This window comes from Equus quagga, chromosome 11, assembly GCF_021613505.1.
Source record: "Equus quagga isolate Etosha38 chromosome 11, UCLA_HA_Equagga_1.0, whole genome shotgun sequence".
In the NCBI taxonomy this organism is placed as follows: domain Eukaryota; kingdom Metazoa; phylum Chordata; class Mammalia; order Perissodactyla; family Equidae; genus Equus; species Equus quagga.
The window spans coordinates 24,820,334-24,836,370 of record NC_060277.1 but is presented as its reverse complement, the minus strand read 5'-3'; the positions used below and the strand labels follow the sequence as shown (position 1 = coordinate 24,836,370).

The 16,037-nt window shown below is 35.3% G+C and overlaps 2 protein-coding genes across 19 annotated transcripts in view; both read left to right on the top strand.

Moving 5' to 3' along the window:
• Positions 1–12,270, top strand: part of CEP57L1 (centrosomal protein 57 like 1) — a 71,512-nt gene extending 59,242 nt beyond the window's left edge. For 13 of the 14 annotated variants that reach the window (XM_046676840.1, XM_046676837.1, XM_046676829.1 and 10 more), the window contains 6 exons: positions 1,425–1,541; positions 2,602–2,679; positions 3,166–3,252; positions 8,326–8,570; positions 9,175–9,319; positions 11,239–12,270. In XM_046676840.1, coding sequence (XP_046532796.1) covers positions 1,425–1,541; positions 2,602–2,679; positions 3,166–3,252; positions 8,326–8,570; positions 9,175–9,319; positions 11,239–11,457 — 891 coding nt within the window. In that variant the 3' untranslated portion in view covers positions 11,458–12,270. Of the gene's footprint in view, positions 1–1,424; positions 1,542–2,601; positions 2,680–3,165; positions 3,253–8,325; positions 8,571–9,174; positions 9,335–11,238 lie in introns of those variants that run through there. The other variant, XM_046676843.1, reaches the window with a different exon arrangement.
• Positions 12,271–12,439: 169 nt separating this feature from the next.
• Positions 12,440–16,037, top strand: part of LOC124247491 (uncharacterized) — a 166,431-nt gene continuing 162,833 nt past the window's right edge. For all 5 annotated transcript variants that reach the window (XM_046676825.1, XM_046676826.1, XM_046676827.1 and 2 more), the window contains exon 1: positions 12,440–14,191. The gene's annotated coding sequence lies outside the window, so the exon portion shown is untranslated. The remainder of the gene's footprint in view (positions 14,192–16,037) is intronic.

Sequence of the window (16,037 nt, the reverse complement as noted above, 5' to 3'; positions counted from 1 at the left end):
TATCCAATCATCAGTTTCTGGGCATGTAGGCTGGTTCCACGTCTTGGCTATTGTAAATAATGCTGCGATGAACATAGGGGTGCAACGGACTCTTGAGATATCTGATATCAGGTTCTTAGGATAGATACCCAGTAATGGGATGGCTGGGTCATAGGGTATTTCTATTTTTAACTTTTTGAGAAATCTCCATACTGTTTTCCATAGTGGCTGTACCAGTTTGCATTCCCACCAACAGTGTATGAGGGTTCCTCTTTCTCCACAACCTCTCCAACATTTGTCGTTCTTGGTTTTGGATGTTTTTGCCAATCTAACAGGGGTAAGGTGATATCTTAGTGTAGTTTTGATTTGCATTTCCCTGATGATTAGCGATGATGAACATCTTTTCATGTGTCTATTGGCCATATTCATATCTTCTTTTGAGAAATGTCTGTTCATGTCCTCTGCCCATTTTTTGATCGGGTTGTTTGTTTTTTTGTTGTTAAGCAGTGTGAGTTCTTTGTATATTATGGAGATTAACCCTTTGTCGGATAAGTGGCTTGTAAATATTTTTTCCCAATTAGTGAGCTGTTTTTTTGTTTCAATTCTGTTTTCCCTTGCCTTGAAGAAGCTCTTTAGTAATAGACTTTATTTTTTAGAGCAGTTTTAAGTTTGTAGAAAATTGAGCAGAGACTTCTCTTATACCTCTTGCCCCCTCACAGTTGCCCCTATTATTAACATCTGTCATTAATGTGGTAATAAATATCATTATAAATATATGCATATACATACATGTATATATGTATAACTTTCCTTTTCTTCATGTTCTCTGTACTCTTTATTCCTCTGATAGCTGCTTTTCTATGTTATAGTTAGAGGGAGGGTAAGTCAATGAGTGGGTTTGGTCACCCTGTGAATAACACTTTATTTTTTTTGCTGAGGAAGATTTGCTCTGATCTAACATCTGTTGCTAATCTTCCTCTTTTTGCTTGAGGAAGATTCACCCTGAACTAACATTTGGGCCACCCTTCCTCTATGTGGTATGTGGGTTGCTGCCACAGCATGGCTGCCAACGAGTGGTATAGGTCCACGCCTGGGAACCGAACCCAGGCCACTAAAGTGAAGCATGCCAAACTTAACCACTAGGCCATGGGGCCGGCCTCTGAATAACCCTTTATTTAATACAGGTTTCATTGATGATGTTTTCCTTAGTAAAAATGTTATGTAAAAATACATAGAAGAGTTTGTTCCATTGGTGCTAATATAGCACGTCTTTTTTTGCTCATTATATTTGTTCTTTAAAAATATTTGATTTTCTTGTTTTTTGCTTGTAAGTACGTGTTTCTTATAATAGGTTTATATTGTGCTTTGAATTCTCAGAAATTGTATTATTCTTGAGCCATTTGGCATCACTTGACAAATTCTAGTTTTGTTTTTATCTGTTCCAGGCCCAGCTTCAAAGGGAAAAAGAACAAGATCATTTGAAGCTGCAAGCAAAACTTGAAAAGCTGGATGTCATAGAAAAAGAATGTTTTAAACTTACAACAACTCAGAAAACTGCCGAGGTAAGCTTCCCCTTGTTTCTTTGAAGTGGTGTTGCCAGGAATAAATCTTAAGCATTAAGCATAATTGGCACTGTGTGTGAATGTACAGTAAATCTTAGATTTATAAAACGTCATTTACAACTTTTAGTAATCCAGATATGAATTTCTGCTATAGAGGTGAAAAGTTAATGTACTCTGTCACAGCACAAATGAACCTGCCTTTTGATGTGAAATTGTAATTTTGGCTTCTGAGATGGCAGAACATTTTCACTTGTTAGATAATTTACCTAAAGGACGTTGAAGAGATGTCTTTCACCACTTGCAGTTAAGCATGTCCTAGATCTTGTCCTGAAATGCCTGCTCCTTTTCCACCCAAATCCTATCCATTTAATAGGACTTGCTCCAAGTCTTACATCCTCTGTGAAGCCTTCCTTGAGTTCTCCAACACTTTGAAATAGTATTATCCTCTTATTATGAACTACACCATGGATATAATATGAAATACGTCCATAAGGTTATATATATGGTCTGGGTCAAATCATATTCATTGCTTTGTTGCTGTACTGTTTCATGCATGTTACTCTTGTTTCCCTGAGTACAATGTAAGCTCTTAAGTAACAAGGACCATATCTTATATTTCTAATATATCTTTCTATTCCCTTCCTCTCCAACAACTGCACCCTTATCATATGCATATGATAGACATTTATTGTGATTTGTCTCTGTTTTAAAAGGAACATTGAGACCCAAGACTATAATTGATTGACCTTCTAACCCTTTAATACTCCCCAAAGTTTCATCATTATGGTTTTGTTGCTGGAAGTTAATAAAGCCTATATACATGTACATTCTTTGCTTTCCCTTTGTTCTTCTTATATATAATGGCAGGTAAATGAGCATAAGAAGAAAGCTCAGAAAAATCACAGCATCTTCTGCCATTCCTTTTTCTTACTCTCTGCCTTCATTTGCCAAACTATTAAGAATCAAGACTCCAACAACTCTTTTTAGAAAAGGAACAAAGGATATTTGGCTCGGCTCTAGTTTTTATATAATGATCCCATTTTTTAACCTTTTTTTGCAGGACAAGATTAAATATTTAGAGGAAAAACTTAAGGAAGAAGAACATCACCGTAAGCTATTTCAAGACAAAGCTTCTGAGGTAAATAGAGCATTATATCATCCACCACAATAAACCACATATGTTTTATTATATTTTATTTTCATTAATAAGACCTATATTGTCTAATTTCTGCTTCCTAAATTATTTTTGTCTCTTTTTGCTATAATAATAGAATTTTCAGTAAGTCAGCCAGTATATTTGTGTACTTGGATGTATTACCAAGAAGTCTTTTGAAATGCTGACAAATACATATGTATATTCTGGGTTGAAAGAACTCCTAATATAGATAGTTTTCAATTTGATTGATATATATGTTAAATAATTCATTCTCTTATAAACAGAAAATGATTGTAATTATCAATAGACTTAGTGACTTCATGCACAGAAACATAGTATTTTGGGTTTTTTTTTCTTCCTCAAAAAGCATTTTTATCTTTGTAAGCTGAAACCTGATTTCTCATTATATTGTTTTTGAAGAAGCTTGTTAAAAAGCAATTTTATAAAGTTTTTTCTTTACTATTATAGCTTCAAACTGGACTTGAAATCAATAGAATTTTAATGTCTTCAGTATCAAATCCAAAACGCTCCAAGGAAAAGAAGAAATCTTCAAAGGTATGCAAACACTTTATTCTTATTCTTAATACTTAATCATTCACCCTTTTAATACTTACACCTATCTGTTTACAAAAAAGAATTTGAAGAGATTTGTAATAAAAGACATACAATAATGCTACAAAACGGGGATTAAAAACATGAATCAAGTGATGAGGGTTTTGGGCTTGAGGACAGAAAATCCCCTAAAATCTCAACAGCAGTTGAGCGCAAAACCAAGCTCCGAGTTTGCTTGACAACCAAAGCAAAAGGGAGCATGTAATGGGCAGCAGATCTGTCTTTGTGAAATAACAATAAGCATTCCAGTTTTTCTAGAAAGACAAACATTTTCCTAGTACTAAAGTCTTAGAGAAATGTATTTTGTGATACTTTATAAAAGAGGCACTAAACAACACAGTAGACAATGACAATACAATAGATCCTGGAAGCAGTTTTATATGCACAATAAACAAACAAGGATATAGTATTAAATTATAGATCTGTGAAGTTATTTCTCTAGAGAATTTTTATAATTTGTTCTTTCTACCCTCATACCCTTTGAATTTGCCTAAAAATAAGGATTAAGGAGTTAGTACTTTATACATTGTTCAGTAATATTTTGTTAAGATGGGTTGTTGTTTTGGATATATTGTATTAAACCTTCTTAATTATCTATAATAATAGTAAGAAAGAAAATTTTAGTCCCTTTTAATCTTATGATTTTGAAGTTATAGTTTCGATGACTATGATTACTATTTATTCAATATGCATGTAGTGAGTGTTTCTGTGTGCCATTTGCTGTGGGAGCAAGGGGTGCTATTGAGAATTCTGGCCTCTGCCATTGGCTCACCTTGTGGATACAATAATGGAAAGAACATCATACTTAACTTTCGCTACTCTGTTATTGCATAAATAAGAGTTACTGTTCAATAGTCTGGCTGCATTTTTTTATAATTTTCTTCTTTCAAAGAATTTGCAAACTACAATAATGAAAAACATTTTCCCAATGCAACTTTATGTTGATTTTTTTGCTGCTTTCCTTCCTTAAATATGTTTTGTGTGTGTCTTGTTTGTACAACGGGATTAGAAGCTGCAAGGCCAAATAGAAAATCACTATAAGTAATTTGCAAGTGGAAAAAATATTGACTTATTTTTATATTTATGTTTTATGGCATCCTTTGATGACTTAGGGGAAATTTTTTTTTTAACTTACCTATTCATTGTTAAAATAGTGAAGGTACAGGAAGAAGTAAGGTAAAATGAATGAAGAAAAGAAAAAGCTCCTGGAAGAGAGGAAAAACAATAATTAACAGCAAAATCACTTTATAAAAGTAGTTCGTGTGAATCCCAAGTTCATAGGGTCTGCAAGTAATAATGCCTCCTTTAAAGCTGGCAGGAGCACTGATGTTGCTGAAGGTCGGATCAGATTTTAAGAGACCTCCATGAGAGTCCTGCTTGTCTCTCTGCCGCTTTCTCCATATCCTAGACATAGTTATTCAACTCATACATCTTGATTTACACAGACTGCTACCTGTAGCTAGTAAAGACTTTCATTAGGCAGGAATTTATAGAGAAGCAGCGAAATATACAGATATTAGACAGAGTGTAATCAAAACTTAAGCGAGGTATATAAAGATATAAACAAAGTGCTGTGGTGCTGTACAAAGAATATGTGAAGGGGTCATGTAAGAAGCAGCATTCAAGGAAGAATTAATGTTTTAATAGATAGATGAGGAGAAGTGTATTACAGTCTGAGGGTATAATTGGTTTTTCCACAAGTCATAGATAATTGTCTAGTACTTGGGATAGGGGAGATGGTGTCATAGTAAGAGTCAAAATTGGAAATATAGCTTGAGGTGAGATTATGGCTGACCTTCAGTGCCGTGTTAAGAATTTGAACTTTTACTTTGTGGATAATTTGGAGACATTGAAGGCTTTTGAGAAGGGTAGGGACATGATTAGAGCTGTATTTCTAGATGGTAACTGACAGCAATATGAGAAGGTCAGCTTGAAAGTAAAGAAGCAGAGTTTGAATATTGTAAGTGAGATGATGGAAGCCTTTCCTATGAGGTTTTCAGTATTTTCTTAAAAGCTTAGATTGTAATCAGAGATCTCAGTCAGTATAGTGACTAGAAGAATTAACTTAAATTTCTTTTACTCTTAATATAACTGCTTGAATTAGCCTTAGAGCAGACCATTGTTTTCCGTTACTTGAACTTTCTGTCACTAAGGCACAGAGCTTGAATGATTATGCAAGGTCACCAAGCAACTCTGAGTGTAATTAAGAACTGACTCAAACTTCTGTGATTTAACTACTTCTAAGTCATTTTATTTCTTTAATTCTCTAAAAAAAAATATTGAATATATATAAGATATCTAAATTTCTACATAGAATTGGGAGTATTTTCTTTTCTTTTCACTATGGAATATGGTCATTTTGTTGATTATTCTCTTGCTGAAGTGTTAACTAGAGTGACCAAATCATGCTGGTTTGCCTGAGGCTTTCCTGGTTTTAGCGCTGAAAATCCTGTGTCCTGGGAACTCCCTCAGTTATGGGCCAATTAAGACAATTTGCCACACTAGTTTAATCCCTCCAACAAAAATAGTGAAGTAATTTAAATTGTTCTTGAGAATTTAAGACTGTAGTTTAGCAATGTCTTTTTTAAAATGTTGCATGAAAGAGTATATATAACAGAAAGTGTCTGCTCAAAGGATAGTTTACACTGGAGCACTCACCAACCAGCCTAAGAAATAGAACATTACCAGCACTGTTGAAGCCCAGCATATCTTCCTCTTAAATTGTATCCCTCCCCCCACACAGGGGCAACCACAGTTCTGATTTTGTGTTTATCATTCTCTAGCTTTTTTAAAAAAAATCACTTTGCCAAATAGGTATTCTGAAAAAAATATATTGTTTAGGTTTACACAACTTTGAACTTTATATAAATATACTTATTCTGTTTGTGTTCTTCAGCAACTTGCTTTTACCATTCAACATTGAATTTATGAGATTCATCCAATTGATGCATATCACTGCTTTTTATTGCTGTAAATACTTTTTTGTATGGAAATGCCACAGTTTGTTTAGCCTTTCTCCTGTCGATGAAGACTTGGGTTGTTTCTTTTTGTTATTAGAAACAACACTGTTGTGAGCATTCTTGTACATGCCTCCTGGTATACATGTACAGAAATTTCTCTGAGATTCTGGGCCATAAAAGTCATTCATCCTTAACTTTACAAGATAATGTCCAAAATGTTTGGACCAGTTTATGTTCCAACTAGCATACCATTGTTCCATATCCTTATCATAAGTGTCTTTTTTTGTTTGTTTTTGTTTTTTACTTTTTATTTTAAAAGATAGATTCACAAGAGATTACAAAAAAATATACAAGGGGATCCCATGTATCCTCAACCACTTTCCCCCAGTGGTAACATCTTGTATACATATAATATAGTCTAAAACCCAGGAAATTGACATTGGCACAACCACAGAACTTATTCAAGTTTTGCCAGCTTTGTGTTTACATATATGTGTATGTATAGTTCTATACAGTAGTTTTATCGCATTCATAGATTCATGTCACCATCACCACAATCAAGATACAGAGCTATCCCACCACTATAAGACTCCTTCATGTCTTCCCTCTATAGCTACACATCCCCCTTCCTAACCATTGGCAATTTATAATCTGTCGCTATAGTTTATTTAAAAAATATTATATAAAATGGAATCACATAGTATGTAACCTTTTGAGATTGTTTTTTTTCACTCAGCCAGTTCCCTTGAGATCCATCCTAGTATCAACACATGCTTTTCCTTTCTGTGTAGTATTCCATGTTGTGAATGTACCACAGTTTAACTATTCACCTATTGAAGGAGATCTGTGTTGTTTTCAGTTTTGGGCTATCACAAACAAAGCTGTGTATAGGTTTTAGAACATAAGTTTTCATTTTGGGGGGATAAATGTCCAAGAATACAATTGCTGGGTCATATTGTAAGTACATGTTTAGTTTATAGGAAACTTGCAAACTGCCTTCCAAAGTAGCTGTATTATTGTATTACCACCAACAATGTATGAGCTATCTGATTTTTCCACATCCTTGTCAGCATTTGGTGTTGTCATTTTTTTTTTATTTTAGCCATTCTGATAGGTGTGTAGTGATATTTCACTGTAACTTGCATTTTCTTAATGGCTAATGATATTACATATCTTTGTGTTTATTTGCCATCTGTATATCCCCTTCAGTGAAATCTCTGTCCATGCTTCTTCCCTATTTTCTAGTCGGATTTTTTGTTTACTTTTGAGTTTTGAGACTTCTTCATGTCATAAATGTCTTTTAAAATAATTTTTTAGTTTACTCTTTCCCTTGTCAATATTTAGAAAACTAAATGATTAAAGAGAGGACCACCTCAGCAAATTTATTCAATGTTTGGATCACTGCCTATTGTGGTTGAAAAGGTGAGAGGGACAGAAATGAAGATACTTGTTCAAAAAAACTTCTGCTTTGGGGCTGGCCTGGTAGCGCAACAGTTAAGTTCACGTGCGCCACTTCTGTGGCCCAGGGTTCTCTGGTTCTGATCCCGGGCACAGACCTAGCACCGCTTACCATGCCATGCCATGGCAGACATCCCATAAAGTGGAGGAAGATGGGCATGGATGTTAGCTCAGGGCCAATCTGCCTAAGCAGAAAAGAGAAGAATTGGCGGCAGATGTTAGCTCAGGGCTAATCTTCCTCAAAAAAACAAAACTCAACTCAACTCCTGCTTTGTTCTAAGTGCTATTTAAATGCCATCAGTTGGGGCGGCCGGTGGCTCAGCGGTTAAGTTTGCACGTTCTGCTTCTGTGGCCCAGGGTTCACCGGTTCGGATCCTGGGTGCAAACATGGCATTGCTTGTCAAGCCATGCTGTGGTAGGCATCCCACATATAAAGTAGAGGACGATGGGCACAGATGTTAGCTCAGGGCCAGGCTTCCTCAGCAAAAAGAGGAGGATTGGCAGCAGATGTTAGCTCAGGGCTAATCTTCCTCAAAATAAAATAAAATAAACGCCATCAGTCATTTGAAATTGTTCTCAGCTATTTCTTTTCCCCTAGTCTGCCAGTGCAAGCCATTCCGTGAAGGCAAGTAGGCAAAACCTTCTGCAGACAATGCAACATTATGGGCCACATATCCTTCCAAAACGTGCAGAAGTTACTGAGCCTAGACGTCTCTACAAGCCTACTAGATCAACTTCCCAGCGTAAAGCTGTACCTCCTGACTCAGGAAAGTCCATCTGCATTTGTAACAATGTGTCTGAACTTTTGATGGCAATGCAAGATGAGCTGGACCAAATGAGTATGTAAGTATTTTTATTCTTTATCAGAAGAAGTAGGAAGATATTTACGTATCTTTTTTTTCGTCTCAATCTTAAGAACAATGCGACTTATAAATTTTTAAAGGCCTTGCTTAGCCATTTGGGCTTATTTTGATCTGCAGATTTGTTGTCACTGATTTTTCATTGTGTTTATTGATACTATTTAAATTTTCAACTGTATGTAATTACTGCTTTTCCAATCTCAGGAGTTTCTGTATTCCCAAGATCTAAACTGTTAGACAAATATTACTGTCATTCTAACAAACCAGGTCTAGTGACCTTAAATTCTCACAAAAGCTTTTTATGAGAAAGAGTCTCCTTTTGTTTTTTATACTCTTTTTAGTTAAATGAATGAATATTTCTAAATGTATCTAATCTCAAATCACAAGAGCCTGTTTATATTTACCATAGATTTAATTAGATAACCCTACAGAAAGAGATTGTCTTTGAAGATTAATATTTAACTCTGACTAAAATTTATGATTGGACAGAATATTGTCTAATTATGGCAAAGACATATACCATAAACTATAATAGTGCTTGATGTTTGCTTTTCTTTTATAGGAAGATATTTGCTTTTCTTTTATAGGAAGCACCAAGAACTACTGAATCAAATAAAGGAAACTGAAAGCCATTCAGTCTTTGAAAATGCGGAATGTGAACTAGAGCATTTAGTCAAGAAAATGGAAATTAAAGTAGAACAAATTTCCAAACTGAAGAAGCATCAAGACAATGTAAGAAGGCTTTAGTAAAAGATTTTAATAAAAATATAATATATCTGGATTCAGAGTCATATCTCTATATGACCTTCCAAATTTGACGTCTGTGTGTGTGGCTTGGTGGAAAGGTGATAGTAGTCACTTAGGCCTATTTCAGAATAGAGCCGTCTGTCTCACTGGCATAAATGGGCTTCTACATAACTCTCCAAGATAGTATTAAGAAAAGGGAGCAAGAAAGTTTAGTTATGTATTCAGAAATGGCTTTGGGAAAATTGTGAGGTGGGCTAAATTTGGCTTTGCAGTCCTCCCAGTTACCCTTTTAGCATTCTTTCCTCTTATCCCTTCCTCCTCTAATATCATAATGATGTCCCTTATGTTGACAGGTCTCTAATTAAGTACCATACAAAAGCCTGGCTCCTCAAGCAGTACCCCAGTTGTAAAACCACTATCTCCACTTTACAGAACAAGCTGTGCCGTGTTCCATTCCCTGGGGACCTGCACTCAGCTAGCTGAAGTGTGGTGGTGAGGGGGACTCTGTCCTTGCATGTGAATTCTAAATAACTAAGAATGGCATAGCAGTTTTAATACTTTAACAGGAGAATCATGGAATATTATAATATTTTACATTAAGGCAATGACTCCATAGGTTGGATTATTAGCACTATATCGCTGCCAGAACAGAAGGCAGAGGGAGTCTTGCCAGGAACCCACAGGTCACATCATATAGCCATTTGCCTATGGAATAATCAGCATTCTTATAAGTTGGTGATATATAACCTCACAATTAAGCCTCCCCTGCTTTTATAGGAAAGTAATAAAGGATGCAGAGTTTTATTGCCTTTATTCTTCTATGGTCAATAAAGAAGGAAATGAAACTTTTGAAGCAAATATTTTCACTTTACTGGCTTTTAAGGCTATAGTAAGTATATTTTTTTTGTATGATTGTGTTAGGGCAAAGATTATATAACTTGTATGCTTTCTTAGACTCACATAGGAGAAACTTGAAGGGAATAGAAGAATAGTCATTTTTTTTAAATTTAGGCAGTTTGCAGGTAAATTATATTTTGAAAAATAATATTTATATTCCATAACAGCTGTAACAGTATAAATTTTCAAGCGTTTTATGATGATAAATTTAATATCTGCAATTAAAATGGCCTTAGACAAATAGAATACCAGGTACTTAGCCAATGTCTGGATCACCTCTACAAATTAGGTCTATGCATAAGTAAAACAGACTAAGTAATGGACGGGGCTTGGAAAAAATGGGTTTTGGCTAGTTGATAGGTTTTGTTTTGTTTAATTCTGTTTACTGAACCATTACCAGATATTCCTCAGTGAGATAAGGTTATTCCCTAGACTTTTTTTTTTACTGGTATTCAGTAGTACTTTAAATTCAGGAATACTTTTAAGTAACATATCATATATATATATATATATGTATGTATGTATTTTTTTTTCCCAACTCTGTAAACTCTTTGCTCATTCCTAGCACCAAATCTTTGCTTGCTGGTAATATCACCTGAAAGATCCTTCTCTCTCCTCTGTTCTCCAGTTTTCACCCGTTTCATATCCTCCATAAACCTTTCTCTCAGCTTCTCCAGCCCACATTGATGTTGTCCTGCTCTGGCCTTCTCAAATATACACTTTTTGTCGTCCTCAGACTTATCCTAGCTTGAGTTATTCTCTAGTTTCACATATATGCTTTTCTTTTACTAATAAGAGCAATAAGTTCCTTGAGAGCAAGGATTGTTTTATTCATTATATTTCTACCTGACTAGCACAGTGTTAGGCATATAATAGGTATTCAATAAATAAAACCTTAACAAACTTTTTAATTTCATGTAATCTTTAAACCATCAATCTAATCCATCTATTATAGAGTATATTTTAAATATACTTTTGACTAAAATATTAGGTTTTTTTCTCTCCAGGTCCGTAAACTACAGCAAAAAGTTCAAAACTCAAAGATGAGTGAAGCTTCAGGTATTCAGCAAGAAGATAACTATCCTAACGGATCAAACAACTTAAAAAATAGCCCCAGAAAATGTTTGCTAAACAACCCTCTTCAGAAGAGCAGCAACTTTCATCCAATACGAGTCCGTAATCTTCAAATGAAATTGAGAAGAGATGATATCATGTGGGAACAGTAACACAATAACAAAGCTGTCACTTGAACTCTGTCAATGAAATCTTGAATTGTCTAAAGTGGTTTTAATTTAATACACCTTTATGAAATTTTGAATTATGTTTCTAGCCTCTATAAAGTGTCAAGTTGTGGTATCTTTAAATTAATGCCTAATGATCTCCTAAGAGTCCCAAATAATAAATGATTGCTTTTTTGTTTTTTTATTGACTGAAATACCTAATCTCACCATGTTTTAGAAACTTTGTTCACTTTGCAGATAGCTTAAGTTAAATCTACAAAATTATACAAGATTGATGGTATTTAAAATTGAACTAAATTTGAGATACAAGTAGCATTCCACTTTTTCATTTAGTAGGCTTGTACCCTTAAGAACCAATGTAAAATGAGCAGCACGTATGGAAAGGTTTCCCACTTTCCTGGTGCTTCCTCCCTGCCTTGTCTTAGAGCTGTGAAATGTTTTTCTTTGTTGGAAAGGAAAAAAGCTTGGCGAAGAGGCCTTTAGCCCAAGTTTCTATGTGACACTTACAAATGGGAACACACAGTTAACTTAATTTTTAGATGGCAATAACTCAACTGCAGAAGTCTTCCTATGCTGTTCCCATTCTTTTACAAATCTAGTGTTGTTTTCCTTTAACGCCAGTGATCTATCTTATCTTACTCCTTTATAACACTAACTTTTTATGACTTTCAGTCTTTGCATTAGATATAATATTTATCAGTATAAATTGAGAATGTAACTTTCCAGAACCCACAAAACTGGCGTTTTTTTCTAGGAAAGTATAGGAAGAAGTTGGAGATTTCATTGCCTCATCGAGCAAAAGTTCAGGGAAATATGATACATTATTTTTTATATTTTTAAATCAGTGATGTCATAAGAGGTTTCTTTGTGTATATATGCTTTATAATAAATGTTTGACCCATCTTCCCAGAAGCCTATAGAAACTAGTACAACTCTTCTGAACTTTTTTGGTTTCTGACTGAAATCCTTTGGAGTAACTAGAGAATTGGACTCATCAACTAAAGTAGAAATAGAAGACTGACAGAAAAGGTGTAATAGAAGGGAGGAGCTCAGAAGATAGGGTAGCAGTTTGAGAGACGGTGATTCCAAAGGATGGAGTTGGAGGTACGTCTGTCTATAGCTGGGGGAGTGTTCAGGCTATAAGTGTGAAAGAATTTTTAGGTCAGGATCTTAGAGAACTAGAAAAAGCAGTTTTTTAAAAGATAGTCTTTATGTCCGCCAAGGAAATTCCTGAAAAGTATGTGTAGGCAAAAGCGGGTAGTTTTGGACCTTCTGGGATAGAGGAGGAAAACTGTGGTTCATTCTCATTGAGAGAAGAGGTGCCATGTTAGAAACCTGTTCGTACCTGAAGTGGGGAGATGACTGAAAGTGGGCAGATTCATACCTGGAATTGTCCTTGAAAGTAACTAATGGCAGAGATAAAATTTCTCTCCCTCCGGTTTAAATAGTACATATGTCCTTCACTTGCTTTCACTCCCTCTCCTTCTGTCAGCTCCTTCAACCCCAGAGGTGTTCCACAAAGTGCTTCATATAAACTCAGTTTCGTCACCTAACCTAGTCTTCTGCTTTGCTTTTCCTCCTCAAGAACGTGAGTGCTGTTGTTTATACTTAGCAAAAAACTCACCAGGACCGTAATGCAGCCCTGTCTTCCAGTGCCTTTGTGTTCTGTGCACTTAAGAAGGTGGCTGTATATATGTAGCTTATCGGTAATGAAGTCATTACTTGTGAAAATGTATTGCTAAAACAAATTACCATAAAAAATTTTAAAGTCATTTTAGGAATACTTGAATATTTCACTTAAGAATTGAGAATTTTCTTGCAAAATTAGTGTAATGTGGTAGTTTTCAGAATTAGGAGATTTGGGTTCAAATTGTGACTCTGCCATTTAGTAGCTTGGACAATCAAATAATGTTTTGGAGCCTCTATTTCTCAATTGTCAAGTGGAGATTATATTACTACCTACATCACAGGGTTGTTGTGAGGAGTAAATGAAATAATATGTCAAAGCACCCAGCAGAAGGGTTGATACTGAGTAAAAAATTCAATAAATTTTAAATGTGAGTGGCCAAAGAAAGATAATGTCATAGAACCTAAGTTTATATAAGTTAAAGCCTGAAAGCAAGAGCCAAAATGTATTTTTCATAACAGTGAGAATATTCTAATTTACTTGGGTTTTTTTGTTCTTTTTTTCTTTTTCTATGTGCCTGGGAGGAAATTGGTTTGGCTTGTTCCCAAATTTAGGTTTCTAGTGGGAGGAGGTGAAAAATACAGTCCCACCATGCTGCAGAAACACATAATGACATGCAGCACCTTGGTGTGGAGTCTGTGTTGGTTGTTGGGGTGCCATTTCTTAATGAGAGAAAATAAAGATTGGTCTCTTGTTGCTCCATGTCAGCTACTGAACTAAAAATGTGTCTCTGCTCACAGACTGCTGCTTGCCAGAGCCCTTGACTCCCCAGGGGTGGAGCAAACGGTTTCCTTCCTGGACAGGGGCGATCTATGGTCAGTGTACAAGAGTTGCTGTAGCAACCCCGCAGCTGTGCTCTGCCTAGCAGAAACTCGGTACAATATCATTGATTTTGTTCACTTAAGTGAAAAACTGATTGGTTTGTTTTTTATTTAATCAGAAATTGATAAAGTGAAATTGGAACTTTCTAGCCAAAACAAGTCTCAACTTTGAAGCTGTGAAACTAGACAGTTCGAGTGTTTGAAGCAGCAGGTATTGTAAATATTCTAATCCTGGAAATAGAAGTTGGAAGCTTGAATTAACTGTACTTGTGTGGGTCCTTGGCAACCCATTTTTATTAGGTTGTAGCTGAAGGTAGAAGGGTCTGAGGGAAATGCCGAGTTTTCAGTAGTGTAAGATTAAAAAAGGCGATACTTAATATAATGAGCTAGATGGCTAGGATGGTATACTTGAAAATTATTTTTGACATTTTTGTATAGTCTTCTTACTTTAAAAATACAAGTTTAACTATAGTGTTCTTAAATCCATGAGAAGGTGTCAAAAAATTCAATTAAAATTTGACTTGTAATGTTGTGAGAAATCAAACTAAGGAGAAAAGGCCAGTTGGTCATGTGCGGTGGAAGGAGTGCTCACTGTGACCAAAAATGTACCAGCTGCCGTTGTTGGTGTAGAGTAAATAGTGAAACTCCTAATGGGGTTTCCTGGAACTCTATTCAGCTGTAACTAAAGCTGTACCTACTGAGAACATTTAATTGTATGTGAAGTTTAGATAAGTACAAGCTGACTCCCAGATGTAGAACAAGACAAATCTGTCTAAGGCATAATAGCATCTGTAGGATGAAAAACCTCTTTATGGGTGCCATGACACCTTTTAATTAAAGTGAAATGAGGATAAATAAAAATAATATTGACGATCACTGACCTGAAATAAATTTACTTTTTGGTAATTAAATAGACCTTGCCAATGCCTCAGCCTTTTTCTTCGTAAACTATATACTTACTTTCATGTGACTTTTCACCTTTAATTCCTTTTTTTGTATTTTGTTATGTAAGGAGAATTAGACATAACAAAATTGTAAAGTTAAAGTTTTCAAATATTCTCTAGGCTAGAGTTTGTTATTATTATAGCTATGAATTAATGGTTTACTTAAAGAATCAGGTGGATTTTTTTTCCTGGTGGATTTTTGAGAGTGTTCTACTTATTGGCATAGAGTCATTGAATTCTTATTTGGTGCAAAATCCTACTAGATGCTGTAGGCAATCATTAGAATTATAAATTAGCTCCCCCCCCCACACTGGAAAAATTCATTTTTTATTATGTGAGCATGGTCTGTTGTATTCCTATATGTTTAATAATTCTATCAGAAAATAGTAGAGAAGCAAGTTGATCTCTTGTTACTTTATTCTCTGAGGCAGTTTTGTGACCATATAAGACTTGTTAATGACCAGTCTGTAATGTTGGGAGACTGGATCCAGAGGTTGGCAATTGGAGGAAGAATCTTAGGCATTATGAATTATCTGTCAAAGAAAGATAAAAATTTCTATAAATGATATAATCAGCTTTCTAGAATAATCTTTTAAAATAAGGGTGAAGTTATCCACCATACTTTCTGCCTAGATTTGCTTGCCTAGATTTTGCTTGTCCAGCGTTTCCTCTTGCTTCAGACTCAATTTACTGCTTCCTCTAAGAAAGCCCTCTTTAAGCCTCCCCTTCACACCCTTGCCTTCAGCCAAATCTGGCTTAGCTGCCTCTTCTAGGTATTTCTCCCATCTTTGCACTTGGCACACTTTCTTGTTATCATTTGTCTTCCCCATGGACTGAAAGCTCCCTGAGGGCAATATCCTTGCTTGCTCACTACTGTAGCCCAGCACCTAGCACAATACCTGGCCTGGAAGTAGCCTCTCAATAAATATTTCCGTGAAATTACGTTTCATGAAAATATATTAACATTATTTGGTGGTCTCATCTGAGTGAGCATATTGGGTCAGGTACTGCTGTTTCAGGCACTGGTTCAGCTGTTCTGCTGTTTCATCTTTCAAAGATAGGTGACCATATTTTACGTAACCACTGGTTAAGAATATTCTAGTATTGTTTGTT